Below are 16,260 nucleotides of genomic sequence, written 5' to 3'. Positions count from 1 at the left end.
TAACAAATTGAATTCTTTTATTGTTAAGAATAATTTTTTATCTAAGAAACTCTAATATTTTAATTTCTTGTAATTTTTTACGATTTTTTATATTGAATTAAAATTTTATATGAATTTTTAATAAATAATATAACACGGTAGGGAAAAAAAATAATGTGGAAACCATAAAAAGATGATTAAGAAGTCTATATAAATTTTTTGCATTGCAAATGCTCTAATACTTCCTTGTAAGAGTGTATAAAATCGCATGGAATATCACCTTCTTATACTTGAACCAAATAAATAGAAAAGAAAGAAAGAAAGAGCATCGCATGCTATATAAAGTATTTTAACATTTAAAATCAGAATGCAAATCTGAGATCGCCGAATTTCCAAGCGGCTGAGCCAAACACGACAAAATGCCTTGAATGTCGTCTCCGATAGTTAAATTCTACTGATACCTTTCTTTAAAAGAAATATTTATTTTCATATGTTTTTTAAAATAACTAATAAATTCTTTTTTTCTCTCCTGAAGATAGTATTGAAACCGAATATTTAGAGCCAAAAGTAATAATTAATCTTGAACACACAAATAAGTAATTAGCATTCTTTCTTTCGACATAATTTATTTTATACTAGAATTCAAAACAATTTAATAAAAAACATAAATTATTACCACTATGTCAACTAATGTTATTAATAATTTTTTAAATATCGTGCATGAGAAATAATCTCACATTTAAGTCAAATGCAAGAGATTTAATTAAGTTGATTAAAACATGAATAATTATAATTTTCTCGATTTATCTTTAATTCTCATAAATAAATAAAAATTTCACCAGTCAAATAGATTATAATAGATAATAATATTCTCTCTTTGAATATTTAATATTTAATATTTAATATATTATATATTTAATACTCAAACTCAAAAAAACCAATTAAGTTGAGAAAATCTTATACTGATTAGCATCCTGGCTGTACATATTTATTTTCATTTATGAAATAGTTTAAATTCTAAATGTTGAAAAATTATATTCCATAACTAAACAATTAATGAAATAATATAATATAGTACAAAATTATAAATTAGTATCTATATTTTTTTTTTGAGTTATAGGAAAATGGGTCTTGTTTGTACAAAATAATCAGTGCCAGTTCTGAAAGTGGAACAGAAAACAGAAGAAAATAAAACATTGTGCATCTTCTTCTTCTTCTTCTTCTCTTTCTCTCTCTACCTTTGAGTTTCTTCCATTTCATCACTTCCATGCTCGCCTAGGGTTTCTCGCTCTCTGTTCCTCATCTGGATTGCTTTTATTTTTCCTGCCCTGTGGATTCCGTTTGCTGAAGCACCGTTTGTTCAATGCGCATCGTTTCTTCGCCTTCGCTTGCTTGCAGGTGCGCGGCTTCTGTGTTTTCGATTACGCTTCGTGTCTGAACCGTTTGATTTGTGATGTCTCGTTCCGTTAGTCTCTGATGAACGGTGTTGTTTTATGTTCGTTCGTGTTCACTATGTTGCTTTTTCTGATTCTGTTTACTGAGATTTCGACCTTTTCCTTTTGTGGTTTCGGAACTTCACTTTGAAGAAGAAGAAGCTGCTCTTTGATTCTGCATTCTGGAAGGAACAAACACAAACTGTATTTTTAATTATATATGTGTATATATTTATTTATATTCTGTGAAAATTTGAATCACTCTGCGTTGAATTTTATTGGATTTTTTTATTTTTATTTTTAATATAGCTGAATGGTATGATTTGAAATTTTGATTTAATTTATCTTTTTAAGTCACTTTCATTGTTGTGTGTTTTAAAGTTTTTTTTTTTTGAGGTATATCGATCCTTTAGTTGATTCACGTTACTGTCCGTACTTTTTGTTAATTGGATAATGTTGCAGTAAACATGAATAGGCTTACGAACTATGGTTTGATTTTATCTGATTTGTTGATTTCACTGATTGGTGAAGACTTTGAATTGATGAGAAAATATTAGGGAACTAGTTTTTACTTGATGCTGGTTTTATATGTAGCGGAATCATCAAGGAGGATTGTTGTGCTTGATATAAGTTGGATCCTGTGCTTGAATGCATGTCAATTACATTCTACGAACTATCCAGATTGAAAACATAACTCATTTTTTGAACACCCTGTTATTTAGTCCTTGGTTTGTCTCTAGTTATCTTCCTTTTGGTTTATCATAAAAACTGAATGTTTAAAAATTCTTGTATTCTCATATTCACATTAATTTCAGGGAGAGCCGAATTGTTAGAATTTTGGAAAGGAATAGAAATTAGATTTTTTTGGCAGTATGTTGTGGTTCCATCATCCATGTGCAATTTGATTTGTGTTCCTTGCAGTTGACACTTGTCCTACAAGTGAGTGGCTTCTCTTACCATTTTGAATTTTTTATGGTGTCCATCTTTGTTTTCATTTGATTTCTTTCTTTCATTTTTTGGGGTCAATTTGTGTCGTTTCTTGTTTCATATTACTATAATTTACAATTTATATTTTTGCTGATGCATTCAAATGTTGGCCTTTGCATCAAGGTTTCAATGTCACGTAGCTGGTAAAGAGGTGGAAATACCATTCGGACTTAAAATTTGATTTGATCGAAATGATGGTTTCGATTCTGAACGTTGGATTGCACAGGTTCACTCTCCTTGAGTTGTGAGTTTATGGTGTTTGATACACTGCATGAGAAATAAAGTAGAATAGACTTTTGCATTGAGAATCAAACTTTTTCTGTTACTTCTACCACACCAAAGTGAGTTTAGTGTTACAATTTATCTCTAATGGGTTCATTCTCTGGCACTTGTGAAATTGTCGAAGCAAGGGAAGACCTAAATACAGAGAAAGATACGGGGATATATCAGTCCAATTCTGGATATAGCCTGGATGAGAAATTTCAGAAGCATCCTGTGCAGAAACTGGGATATAAGGGTAATCTAGATGATGATATTAATAAGCTGTTTGAGTCAATTACTCTTAAATCTTCCTCAAGGGATTTGGGCTTTATACATGGTACAAGCCCTAAGATGAAAAGTGCATTGAAAAAACCAATTGCAGTGGGTGCTTCTCGGTCCCCACGAGTTGGACCTTCTGAGCCTGTGACTTTGAAGCAGGCACTAAGAGACCTATGTATATCTAAGGCATCAGAAATGGCTTCCATGAAAAGATTATCAAAGTCAACTGCTTCTCCACGAATATCTGAGGTTGGGAAGATACATACATTGTACAATTCAGTTGTAGTTGAAGGTAGACGATCTGAGCCTTCTAATGTTGAGAGTAAAGGTAGTACAAGTGAAATATCTCTAGTGCCAGAAGAGAGCAACTCACTTTCTTTGGATAATGCTTACCAGTCTCGTTCAACTGTTAAAAGCACTTCGCTGAGCCCAAATGTTCAATCTTCCAAAATTGCTGTTGCAATTGCAATTACACAAAATGATACTGGGGCTTCATTGATGCCAAGTGACCTGGCTAGTTCATCAAGTAAAGTTGGGGTTCTATCACCGTCATCAGAGCCTGCTCAAATAGAGAAACAAACATCTGAATCTTCTTCATCTAGTTGTAACACCAATGGAAGTAAATTAGAGTTGCCCGAAAATGCTTCTTCCCCTAAAAAGATAGGAAATAAAGCCTCTGCATCAAAGAATGGGCGGAAAGGTAGGTTACAAACAGTCTCTTCCTCATCTACTTCGGTAAATGGCAATAGAGTGTGCAAACTGTCACGCAATGCCCCTCGTACAGTCAAATCAATTATCAAGAACAAAAATTTTGGAAAGAAAAAAGTAAAGCAGGATTCAGTTTCTGCTTTATTTGATCCTACATGCAGTGAAGTAAATGACAAGTCAGTTTCTGGTACAACTCAACTTGTTTGTGAGAGATGTTGGTGTGCTATTGAAAATAACAAAGGTATTACATCATTGGACTCTATCAGTCCTGGAGAGGGAATAAACTCTGTTAATAACTCTGGCGCTGCATCAGCTGGCTGTAATAGCAGCAGAGAAGTTACAAAAGTGAAAAAGAACACCGTATTGAAAGAGCAACTTGAATTTTCTCAAAGTTCAAAGAGTAGCCAAGGTGACTACAGTAGTAGTACAAGTACCAGTGATGAGAGTAATCTCAGTGGGTCTAGTTGTGGCAATAGGCCTCACATGTCAAAGGATGTTAGATGGAAAGCCATACGCCATGCTCAAATTCAGAATGGAGTCTTGGGCTTGAGACACTTCAATCTTTTGAAGAAGCTAGGTTGTGGAGACATTGGGACTGTATATCTTGCTGAACTAATTGGCAAAAGTTGTTTGTTTGCTATTAAGGTGATGGACAATGAGTTTTTGGCAAGAAGGAAGAAGATGCCTAGGGCTCAAACTGAACGAGAAATATTGAGGATGCTGGATCATCCTTTTCTTCCAACACTGTATGCTCAGTTTACATCAGATAATTTGTCATGTCTGGTCATGGAGTATTGTCCAGGTGGTGATCTTCATGTTCTACGGCAGAAGCAGCTTGGCAGAAGTTTTTCAGAGCCAGCAGCAAGGTACATATTAAGAGAATCTGTCCAGTAATATTTTAGGATTTTATTTTCTGTTTGGCTAGAATAATATTATAAGCTACCTTTTGATTACTAAATTTTTAGGAATTCAACAAATGCCTATGATTCCTTGAGTATTTCTTGATACAATCAAATTTGTTTAAGTCTCAGAGTTGCTGAAATGTGCTTTCATTTCTGGTTTATCTAGTGCAGGCAATAAGGTTTTAAACTTTGATATGTTGAAATGTTCTTGCACAGAGTGGATTGCTTGTCATTCCAAATAGTGAAGTTACATTTTTCTTTACCCTCACGAACAAGATTAAGCTAATTAAAAACAATCAAAACTAACAATTTAGTTTTAACAAGTAAAATCTATCAAAACCATTTGATTAAAATTAGGTGCATTGCACAGGTGTGCTGTTGGTCTTAACTAATAATTGCCCTTATATATGCGTGCAATTTTTCAACAAATATATGATAAATACACTGTCTCTTCAGGTGCAAATTGCTTCAATAGCTACCATAATTGAAAGGGATTTTGTATTTACAAGAATCTTTGTACATGCAGGTTTTATGTTGCCGAAGTCCTTCTTGCTTTGGAGTACTTGCACATGCTTGGAGTGGTTTACCGTGATTTGAAACCTGAAAACATTCTTGTTCGAGAAGACGGCCACATTATGCTCACAGATTTTGATCTGTCGCTAAGGTGTGATGTTAGCCCAACACTTCTGAAGTCATCTTATGTGGATCCTGCTAAGATTTCTGGTCCTTGTGCACAATCGAGTTGCATTGAGCCATTCTGTATTGAACCAGCCTGTCAAGTTCCGTGCTTCAGCCCAAGACTCCTACCTCCTGCCGCAAAAGCAAGGAAATTAAAAAATGACCTTGGTGCTCAGCTCAGATCATTGCCACAGCTCGTGGCTGAGCCCACAGATGCAAGATCAAATTCATTTGTCGGTACTCATGAATACTTGGCGCCTGAGATCATCAAAGGAGAAGGACATGGAGCTGCAGTTGACTGGTGGACATTTGGTGTTTTTCTATATGAGCTTTTATATGGTAGAACACCCTTTAAAGGTTCTAATAATGAAGAAACATTAGCCAACGTGGTGTTGCAAGGTCTCAGATTCCCTGACACCCCATTTGTTAGTATCCAAGCGAGGGATCTCATTAGAGGGTTGTTGGTTAAAGAGCCTGAAAACCGTTTGGGTTCAGAGAAAGGGGCTGCTGAGATAAAACAGCACCCCTTCTTCGAAGGCCTTAATTGGGCGTTAATACGTTGCGCTATCCCACCAGAACTGCCAGACTTGTGTGAATTTGGAGTTTCAGAGATGACCCCACAGTCCCAGGGAAAGGGTGTTAAGTATGTAGAGTGCAATGCAGCAGGAGAGCTAGTTGAATTTGAGTTGTTTTGAAGAGACTGCTCTTTGGCAAGAGTAGCATTCTTGTTATGGATTCCCTTGTTTTTGGCTCTATGCTTCACGTGTCGAGCTGCAACAGTTATGTAAGGCTATGTTGTATATTAGTTTTGATTATAACAGGGTAACATGTGCCTTTTGAGGTATAGGAATTTCAGGTTATACAGCAACTTGATAATCACAATCTGAGAGAACATAAATTCCTTAGAACAAAAAATGCCATACTCATCCAGTTTCTCCCATGCTGGAGTATATTAAAGAATTTTGTTACCAGTTAGCGCATGTCTAAAGCAAGATCCTTCTACATCAAGTAAGAATAGTCCTAGAAGTAATTCAAGTAGGCTTTTAAAAAGATTTTGTGGATTCTAAAATGGCAAGTTCAGAATGTGATAGTTGATTACTTGATTTGTAATATGATTACTATTATGTTCTTTTGCCCTATGACCCACCCCATGAGCTTGAAGGAGGGTTTACCAATATGTTAAACGTGCACTTTAGGTTTAAAGATAATTTTGGCTAAACTAGTCATGAAATCACCATGTACTCAAATCATTTAGAGGATGACAGAAAAATAAACAGAAAATATGAAATTGTACATTTTAAAAGTTTAAGAACTGTACTTCACGAACTTTTTGTCAAGATATTGTGCATGTGGGACAGATTGGCTATCTATTCTACCATGAATTGCCGGGAGGGATTTCTGACGATTGATTAGTTTATATCTTCAGATTTGTGCTGTTTCTTGACTGACTTTCCAAATCTATGATGATATGTCCATATGGGGATAAAGATAATAATTAATTAACTGCAGAGTCAAAATTTAGCTGGGCTCTGTACTTTCTCTGATAAAGTTCTGAACTGGTGTTCAAGCTGCTTTCAACTTTACTACGCTTTGCATAGCTTCGATTATGATTGTTTTATATAGCTTAGGAGCGCGGAAATCTAACTACATTTATTAAAAAAAAAAAAAACTTAGCTATTGAAATTAAACAATAAAATTAAATATAACCACAAAAATTCTGAACCCTTAGATGGTAAGTTGTGGATCGTGTAGTTGCATTTTAATTGCAAGAAATCTTATTCGGTTGTTTTAGAAGTATCATTTTGGGTATGATTATTGGCCTTTTTTTTCCAAATTAATTTAAGTATAAATTCTAATTACGTTTAAAAGTAGCAAAAAGACTCTAGCAAAGCTCAATTGGTTAAAAAAAAAATGTCTAACATATTTGACAAAATTGTTTTTTTTTAATAAGATTTTTGACAAATTTGAGTACAAAAATCAAATGAGAACCACATTATTTCTCGATGTAGAATGCAACAGATCCAGCATCCATAAGAATCACAATCTCCTCCTCTAGTTGTAAGATACGTACAAAAACCAAATTCCAGAAAACCGAAGCAAGCAAGAAGAAGGAACACTCGAACCAAACCGTTTAGCAATAATGTCAGAGCCCCCAAAACCGAGGCTAGTCATCTGCATGGGCGACATCCACGGCTTCATAACAAAGCTCCAAATCCTCTGGTCGAACCTCGAAGCCAGCCTCGACCGATCCGAATTCGAAACCGCAACCCTAATCTTCCTCGGCGATTACTGCGACCGAGGCCCCGGCACCCGCCACCTCATCGAGTTCCTCGTTTCTCTACCCTCCCGTTACCTTCTCGGAGGGGTGGTTCAAAGGGGAAGGGTACGAGAATATGCAGCTTCAAGGGAGAAGGTGGAGTGGGAAGATAAAGGTGAAGTTTAATACGGTTAAGGGGACGGAGTATCAGGGTTCCATTTACGACGCTGGACCCACCTTTGAGTCCTATGGAGTTCTCCATGCCTCTGCTGGTAACCCCAATCTCTTCCTTACACTTCAATATGTTTTTTTTTTTTTTTGTCCTTTAAATTTATTTTTTATTTTTAATCTTCATTAAACATGTTTTTGGTTGCTTTTAAGTTTATTTTTTAATTTTAATCCTCATTATTTAATATTTTTTTAATTTTATTTCCTGTAAGATATTTTATATTTTTTTCATGTAGGTTTGAATTATTTTTTAGTTTTGGTCCTTTTTGAATTTTTCATTTAAGTTCACGTTATAGAGAATAAAATTAGAAAAATACAAATTTATAAGAAAAAAAATGAACAAAATATCTATAGGATCAAAATTAAAATGGTGCAATTAAAATCAGAAAAATTAAAAAAAATTAATTTATAGGATTAAAAATATATTTAAGTCCATTTTTAATCCGTAATTTTGGTGTCTTTATTTTTTTCTTTTCATGATTTTGGTCTTTTGAGATTTTTTTATACATTTCTTTTTTTTAATTTTTATGTTTTAAATAATTAAATTATTTTTTGATATATTATTTAGTGAATATGTTATATGTTAAGTCTAGAATTTAATTGGAGCAATATAAAAGAAGAAAAACTCATGCGAAATTGATGATTGAATTAAAATGGTAGATTTTTTAAATTTGGAAGAAGAAAATCGGAAGAAAAAAAAGCAGGACCAAAATCGCGGATTGGGAGTTAACTGTACATGTCACTTGTTAAGTTGTTAGTACTTGGTACTCTGCATCTGCTTGAAATGATTTTGAGAATTGAGTTGTACAGTTAGTCATCTATATATAAAATCATCCTCCTTAGTATCATATCAATTGATTAAATTTAATTGAATGCTGCCAAACAATGTGCATAGAGACACACGTTACTACAATCTAAATTTTGTTTTTATTCCATAAATGTGTTGTGAGTTGATATCCGGGGTCAAGTGTGCTAAACATTTTTAACCTTCAGTTATTGGATTTGGATTCACTGCAGGCCCTGCAGTTGAGATAATCTCAACCGTTCCCATTATCCAAGGGTGTATTTAGAGCCTCTTAATATATTTTGCTATTGAGATGACCTTGGGTTGTGATTGTGACTAGTCTCCACTATTGAAGTGGACTCAATATTTAGCTCAATTCTGCTTTTTCTTGGCCAGCTTTTGATACTCTACTAAGTTGATCAATCTCCCAGCACATATTGGATGTATGTCTCAGTGACATCTTAACCTATACTACTTCCGTTTCTAAGTTCAACTTTTTAAATTTGTTTCTTCTTTTATATAAGATTTAATTCATATTGTCTCATGTATTAATTATTTTTAAATTAAAAATTACTTCTAATTAAATGAGAGGTATTATATTAACATGTATTTAGAAGAGAAAAAAACATTAAGGACAATGGTATTTTTGGAAAAGTATATAAATTTAGGACAAATTTATTGTTATCTACTAAGTTAATTACTTTTTTTAATCTTGATGAATTAGGCAATTAAGTCTTACAAATAAAAATGAAGATAGTATTTTGAATCTTGAATGCTACTCTTCTGTTAATTGCGGTATTTTGATATGTCAAGGTTTTGGAATAAAAAATAAAATAATGTTGAGATGTTGGTGAAATGTACTTGGATTTATGGATTATGCTGGCTTAGTTTGTAACTTAGTATGTGTGGCTTTATATAACTTCAGGTTCACTTTGAATGACATAGTTGAATTATGTTCATTTTGGCACCGGAATTTTCAGTGCTATAAAAGTATAAATGTATGAGAAAATAATACTCTACAAGTCTTGAAGTGTAACTAGCTCTTTCTAGAAAATTGAGTGTTGTTATATCCTGGACTGAAGGGCAGTTCATTGAATGCAGATTTGGTTAAGGCTGTTCCTGATGATCACAAGAAATTTCTTGCTGATTTGGTTTGGGTCCATGAAGAGGTGGGGCTTACTTTGTTTGCCTCTTAGTGCTTTTAGTCGTATCATATGACAGATTTCTTAAGTTATCTGGTTGTCCCTTGGTTCAGCAATCCTTGTTTCGTTTGCTTACTGATGTGAATTAAATGAACAAATGCTGAAAGCTCTCTGGATCATGTTTTGCTAGGACGATGTCTTTGTGAACACTGATGATGGAGTTAAATGCTGCAAGTTGATTGCTGTTCATGCTGGTTTGGAGAAAGGAAAAGATTTGAAAGAGCAGTTAAAACTTTTGAAAGCTCGGGATACTCGGGTGCCTAAGGTGGAGGCTCTAAGTGGGAGAAAGAGTGTATGGGATATCCCAGAGGTGATAGCTTGCTGCATAATACTACTATGGGTTTAAATAGGAAATAATATCAGAAAATGAGGATGTGCTGTTTTATTTTCTATTTTCATTTTCTGAAAATAATTTTTATTTTTAAATTTTCAACATTTAGAAAACATATATATTGAGAATAAAGTATTTTAAAGTGTCATCGCTTTTTCACTTTTTCAGAAAAGGCCAAAAACATTTGAGTGTTTAGTTTCTGTTTTATTTTCTATTTTTATTTTCTGAAAATAATTTTCATTTTTAAATTTTCAACATTTAAAAAATATATATTCAGAATAAAGTATTTTAAGGTATCATCGCATTTTCACTTTTTCAGAAGAGACTAAAAACGTTGATTTGTTATTTTCAGTTTTGATCATATTTTTCTAAATTTTAAACAAATATATTTTTATTCTAATTTTCTATTTTTTATGAAAATGAAAATAGTAAACACTCAAACCAAGTGCCACTAATTTTTTAAGGACTAAAAGCATGTTTATGCCTTTCCTTTTGCTTTTGTAGCTTCAAATAAAATTGGCTTGCTGATTTCTTGTAGGAACTAACTGCAAGTCCGTCACCATGGGAAACTCCACGTAGAAGGCTTAAGGCTGATCATTGATGAAGGTGGAGGATATAAAGATAGACCAGTGGCTGCAATTATTCTTCCCTCAATGAAGATTATTCGTGATACCGATGTATTAGCAAAATAGTTTCATATTTGTGATATTTTTGCTTGTATACGGCGTAGTCAAGCTGTTCAGCTTTAGATCTCATGAGCTTATAGAGATGATGAGATATTCTGTTGTTGATCTGAATTCTGAAACACGAGATACATTTAGATGGTTGATCCTCTTGTTCTGATTTTCAATAAAGCATTGAACTATTCCTTTCATCAATGCTATGGATCTGAATCTTTCACCTTTGAAATGACACGTGCAATGTGAATGACTTATTATATTTATGAATTATTTGAGTTTGTCATGTTAGTATCAACTTTATTTTGCTAAATAAATAAGCTCAAGTTATATTTTAGGCTCATTTATATAAATAATCAAGCTCGAGTTTTATAGATTTGACAAAGCTCAGGTTACTAAATAAATAAATCATTAAAAACATTTGCATTCAATTTACAAGGTGTATTCCTGCTGCTTGTCATTGGACATTTTATATTAATTTCATTTTACTTGTTAAGTACATGTATGACTTCATGGCTTTAGACAGACTGCTACTCTTGTAGATCATGGTATAGCATACCATAAAATGATTAGGTTTATATTACCATGAGCTTTGGTGGCGAAATGTAATTGAATTATATGTGGAATGAATTTGGTCATCCTGGTAAGTATTGGTGACTTTTTCTTGTCATACTTTATGCAGTAAGTATTCGCCAATGATTTGAGTTGTTAATGTTAAGGTTGTTCAATCATTGTCCTTCTATTCAGAGCGGAGTGATTTTCCAAGGGAAGCTCAATATCATCCTAATGGCATCACAATTCCTGGAACAATAACAGTTTTGGCAAATGCCAGCTTAGATTTGACTTAAGTTTATGGGTTACTTCAATCACAAGTTGTGCAATTACTAGTTTATGTTCTGGTTTCAGTCTTACAGCTGATGAGTTATAAAACTTAATAAAAACATCAGTTTAGTACAGCAATTATTCGTGCTTTCTAGTATTGCTTTCTCGTTGATTGAATGGTATCATTTTTCAACCTTTTATGTTTATAAAGACAAAGATTCTTTATTCAACAATGATTCTTCTGCCTTTCTGAGTGAACTAATTAGATTGATGAGATTTCTTTGTTTGGGATTCTAGCTCTGGATCATATGGAAGCTAATTCATGTTTATAGTAAGGGAACAGAATACACATTTCATCATGCCTCTTAGTCTTTCTATATATATCGTTTGTCTTTAAATTGATGACTTTAAATTTTAGTATTATCGTGCCTTTAGTTTCTTCCTTCTTTCTCTCTGTGTTTATTTCTTTTCAACTTCTACTAAGTTTCACGACATGCAATAGTCCAAGATACACATAATTTTACTAACATCTAATGCCTACTCATATACACTGGTTTTATTTTTCTTTCTGCTGTATTTTGACAGTTTAAAGTATCATTCTACTTTAGTAATTATAGTGAACTTACACAGCAAGCAATATTCAGAACATGGATTAAGATTGAATCTTAATACAAAACTTGGGTGAAAAAGTGAACTTACATGGCAATTTTAACAGTATAAAACATCACCTCCTCATGTGACTTTTCAGAACTCTATCTGTAATGTGTGCATGTGCTTGGCAGCTGACACCCAAGCATGCCAATATGTGTTGTTTATTAGTTGTCCTTTTTCATCTACTTTTTTTTACGGATATAGCTTCTTCCAAATAGGCATGTGAGGAACTTTACCTCGGAATATTTTGCAGGTGATTATGCATATGTTTTCTATATTAAAAAAAAAAAAACGAGTTGTAGCAATCGAGGCATTTTATGCTATGCTACTAAAGTATGGATTTGGTTAAAGAAACAAGACCATGCCAACAATTGCTAACTACAAACTCAACTTGTTCATTATCCGAAAATGTTTGTTTCCTATTTACTATCAGGCAAACAAATGGTGAATTTCGTTATTCACTTAACTAGGAGGAACCTAGCATTCTCCTTAGTAAGACATCTAATGTGTTTGGATTGGATTAACTTAATGATAATCAATTAATTTTTCATACTGAAGATAATGCAATAAAGAGTTGTTTATACTTTATCATAGTATCACCATGATTTTGCGAGATAAAATTGATTCTTATATGTTATCTAAACACACTAATAATCAAGGTAAAGTTGAAGTGTCTCTCTACTTGTGAACATACATGTCCAAGAATTTCTCAAAAGTAACCCAAAAAACTCCACCAACTCTTAGGTGCTAATGAAGCTGGTCTCACAAGCAGAACTAGGAGGCAACTGAAGCAGAACACTGGTTGGTGAAGAAGTGGAGCTGGTGGTGGATGATCTCAATGCCTCTGCAAGTGGTCCTCCCACCGAAGCTGCCTGGCACGCGTCCTCTCCATAGCCAGTGGTCAATTTCAACGACACATCCGAGGGATCGATTCCTGGTGTTGACATAGAAAGACATTTTCCTGAGTTGTTGTTCTGGCTTCCATTGCTTTCACCATTGTCAGGCTCTTGCAGTGTCCTTGGCCAATCATCAAAGAAATGCCTCAAGACATGGCCATTTGATTTGCCATCCCCATCCACATGATCACGGTTTCTAGACAAGCTCTTGCTGTCACTCTTGGCCACAGCGGAACTACAGAGAAATCAAAACAGCTTAGTGTGTGTTTGGATTACAGTTAGAAGCTTGTCAAATGAAAAAGACAAAAAAAAAAAACCATTCTAATGCACCAAATTGAGAAACAAGTATTTTCTCTCGTTGAGATTAAAGCAAACAACTTTTATCCAAACACACCTTAGTTATCAAGCAAGGGCATTACAGGAAAAAGGAACAAAAAATGTGGCCATGCAACACAAGGTGACAAGGGTAACATTGTTTCTAAATTTGGTCTAACAAGAAAGTTAGGGGCCTATTTATGCACAATAAAGCTTTTTTTTATCTTTTCCAAGTATATATGAGACATAAACAGCTAGGTCCTCATCAGGGTTCCCTGCCATTTATGCATATCAAATTTAATGGTTGATTATTTACTCAATAAGGAATCATTTTCAACCTCTAGCTAGTTTTGAATGTCAGTTAAGTAATCTTAGAATCACCACGAGATTAACAAAAAATAAAAAAGTAGTCCCTTCGACTCGTTTTATTTGCTGTTTAAGATAGTGTACAATAATTGATTGTACCAATTCCTAGATTGTGTACTAATTCTCATCATTCTATTAAAATATTCTTATTAACTATTTTGTACAGTTACAACTATATATCTACAGTTTCATTAGTGTTTTTATTTCTTGAGATATTATTGAAAAAATAACTATCTTTTTTGTCCAGGTCACAAAATGGATTGGACTAACCAGCACAACCTCAAAGGATATGATGAAATAGAGGACTTGAGCCTTAAACTGTGAACCAAGAAACCAAGTTTTTACCCTGTTAGAGCTTCATTTTAAAATTTGATTTTTTTTATCTGACTCAATGTATCCTGTAACTAAACCACCCATCTCTACTTTTTTTTTTATATTCTTAAATCACAAATTAATATTATAAAAATAAAGTAATAGGATGAGCAACCAAATTAACCAACCGAGAGAGTTTATTCGTTATCTGTCTTTGATAATCCTATGGATAAAATATATATCAAGCTCATTCATTGCACTACCAACCCTTTTCCAAGCCATTCTCTTTGACCAATTGACATTTTATTAGACACAGTTCAAACATCAGAGAAAACCAACAAGTTTCACAATGTGAACTATTCTAGATTCAAAATTTACCTTTGACCGAGGTGAAGGAGATTGAATGAAGCAGAGTGTGAAGAAGAAACAGAGTCTATAGCAGAAAGAGATCCTTCACGTTGTTCCACAGGCTTTCTTGAACGGTTCCGGCCACGGTGCATGTGGCGGTCGCAGTACTTCTGACCTGCCACCGTGTCCTTCGAGCACCGCCACTTCTTGCCGTCGGTCCTCCGGCACCGCCCCGGCTCCGGATCCAGTGCTTCTCTTCGCCAGTAGTACCCTGATTCCAACACTGATGTCTCAAAACATGCTCAAAATCAGTACTTTCATCACACCAAATTGGAGTAACTTTTAATGGGCATAATATAAAGCATCATTGCATAAAAAAGAACCTTTCATATTCTACTACACCTCAAAGTAAAGTAACAACTAGAAAAATCAACTATAAATAGCATAAACTTAGATATAGTTTTATAACTGCTTTTACACAGTTTCCAATCAGAAACAGATTTTTAAGTTATAGTGTGTTTGGATAGTTCCTATAATCAATTTTGGACCTCAAAATCATGATATATAATGTGTTTGGATTAGATTTATGATAAGAAATAATCATTATTTTTTCATGGTGACGGCAAAGCAACTAAATAGTTGCTTCTAACATTTCATGGTACCACCATGATCTCGAGGAATAGAATTGATTCTTAGGTGTCGTCCAAACACACTAATAGAAAATTGAAAAAGTTGAGACAACTATTTGTTGCTTTGGCTTCAACTTAATAATTTGAAGCAATAAACATAAATATTTACTAAAATGATATTCCAATTCTGATTGATAAGAAAAAAGAAACACATGAAGCTACGTTTAAGTTTTCTCTCTACAACTCACATATCAAAATAAATGATAAATGTGATGAAATATTAACAGTTGATTTACTTATTGAGAATTAATATGGCCACTTTATTAGACAAATAATTAGGAAGTAGAAAAATGGGGTTAGAAATTTACAATTAGGAGGGTGATAAAGTTGAAGGAAGCTTTTCTTGATTGGTAGAAGGAGCTCAGGAGGAACAGGAGCACCGGCCAGCATGTACCTGAATATCAGAGCCTGCAACTCAAGCTCTTGCCATTGTGCAAAGCTGAAGCAACTCTCCATTCCTAATGAGAAGAGAACAAAAAAATAGAACCTTTGAAAAAAGGATACTATATTATAATATAGGCCAATATCCAAGTTTGCTTGTTTGTTTCTGTTACCAAAGAGAACAAAAGGAATGTGGAAAAACAATCTTACTGGGAAATCTGGGAGAAGAGGGTAATGTGGAATCAGAAAATGCTGACAAGGTGCTGACTTTGGTGTTGGGTTGTTCAGGTACAAAGAGAGGGAGTGCAGAGGGAAATGGTGGTGGGTGTTGTTGTTGAGATAGAAATTTTGCCATGTTTGGGGAATAATGTTCTTGTTCTTGCTCTGACTCATGCTGGTTTCTCCATTGCTTCAACTGCAAGTCCATGGAGAGAGAGAGAGAGAGAGAGAGAGAGAGAGAGAGAGAGAGAGAGAGAGAGAGAGAGAGAAAAGCTATTGAGCTTTGTGTTGTTTTTGGTTTGGTCGGTTAATAAAACTTTGGATGTGGGCAGATCAGGTTCGTAAGACTTTTGCAGAGGACTCTGCCGTTTACTTTCCTTTATAATATTTGGTGGAAAATCTTTTATGAAATTGAAGTCTAATTTTTTCTTTACCTAAAAGTTTATTGCAGGTTTGGGTTTAAGTTAAAATATCGTGGCTGCATTTCAATATAAATTTAATAAATAAAAGTAAAAATAAAGTCGTTGGCAAAAATATTTATGTCTCCTTATATTT

General features: G+C 33.9%; 2 protein-coding genes and 1 pseudogene across 3 annotated transcripts; 2 read left to right on the top strand and 1 right to left on the bottom strand.

The window, feature by feature from the left end:
• The first annotated feature begins 1,134 nt into the window (after window positions 1–1,134).
• On the top strand, window positions 1,135–6,404 carry LOC114372264 (serine/threonine-protein kinase D6PKL1-like). Of its 2 annotated transcripts, XM_028329743.1 has the most exons (4): window positions 1,135–1,377; window positions 2,228–2,351; window positions 2,523–4,513; window positions 5,076–6,404. In XM_028329743.1, exons 3-4 carry the CDS (start codon window positions 2,769–2,771, stop codon window positions 5,920–5,922), a joined length of 2,592 nt encoding a protein of 863 aa, XP_028185544.1. In that variant the 5' UTR covers window positions 1,135–1,377; window positions 2,228–2,351; window positions 2,523–2,768; the 3' UTR covers window positions 5,923–6,404. The 2 variants fall into 2 exon arrangements, with proteins under 2 accessions (XP_028185544.1, XP_028185545.1); XM_028329744.1 differs by lacking the exon at window positions 2,228–2,351.
• Window positions 6,405–7,156: 752 nt separating this feature from the next.
• On the top strand, window positions 7,157–10,968 carry LOC114370593 (annotated as a pseudogene).
• A 1,770-nt stretch (window positions 10,969–12,738) lies between these two features.
• LOC114370663 (growth-regulating factor 3-like) lies at window positions 12,739–16,040 on the bottom strand. The gene is made up of 4 exons (XM_028328055.1): window positions 15,697–16,040; window positions 15,414–15,563; window positions 14,447–14,699; window positions 12,739–13,310 (listed from the first exon to the last, which is right to left on the bottom strand). The coding sequence occupies exons 1-4, from the start codon at window positions 15,911–15,913 to the stop codon at window positions 12,920–12,922; spliced, it is 1,011 nt and encodes a 336-aa protein (XP_028183856.1). The 5' UTR covers window positions 15,914–16,040; the 3' UTR covers window positions 12,739–12,919.
• Window positions 16,041–16,260: the final 220 nt, after the last annotated feature.

This window comes from Glycine soja, chromosome 10 (genome assembly GCF_004193775.1).
Source record: "Glycine soja cultivar W05 chromosome 10, ASM419377v2, whole genome shotgun sequence".
Taxonomy (NCBI): Eukaryota; Viridiplantae; Streptophyta; class Magnoliopsida; order Fabales; family Fabaceae; genus Glycine; species Glycine soja.
Note: the sequence above shows the minus strand (reverse complement) of the source record. Positions and strands in the feature narration are given on the sequence as shown.

What these genes read in the sequence shown, in the direction of transcription:
- LOC114370663 (XM_028328055.1), bottom strand. Translation starts at nt 15,913, where the DNA reads ATGGACTTGCAGTTGAAGCAATGGAGAAACCAGCATGAGTCAGAGCAA. An exon ending in CTCTTCTCCCAGATTTCCCA is followed by an intron (nt 15,564 to 15,696) that starts GTAAGATTGTTT and finishes TCTTCTCATTAG; the next exon opens with GAATGGAGAGTTGCTTCAGC. An exon ending in CTCCTTCACCTCGGTCAAAG is followed by an intron (nt 13,311 to 14,446) that starts GTAAATTTTGAA and finishes ATTTCTCTGTAG; the next exon opens with TTCCGCTGTGGCCAAGAGTG.
- LOC114372264 (XM_028329744.1), top strand. Translation starts at nt 2,769, where the DNA reads ATGGGTTCATTCTCTGGCACTTGTGAAATTGTCGAAGCAAGGGAAGAC. An exon ending in TTTTCAGAGCCAGCAGCAAG is followed by an intron (nt 4,514 to 5,075) that starts GTACATATTAAG and finishes TTGTACATGCAG; the next exon opens with GTTTTATGTTGCCGAAGTCC.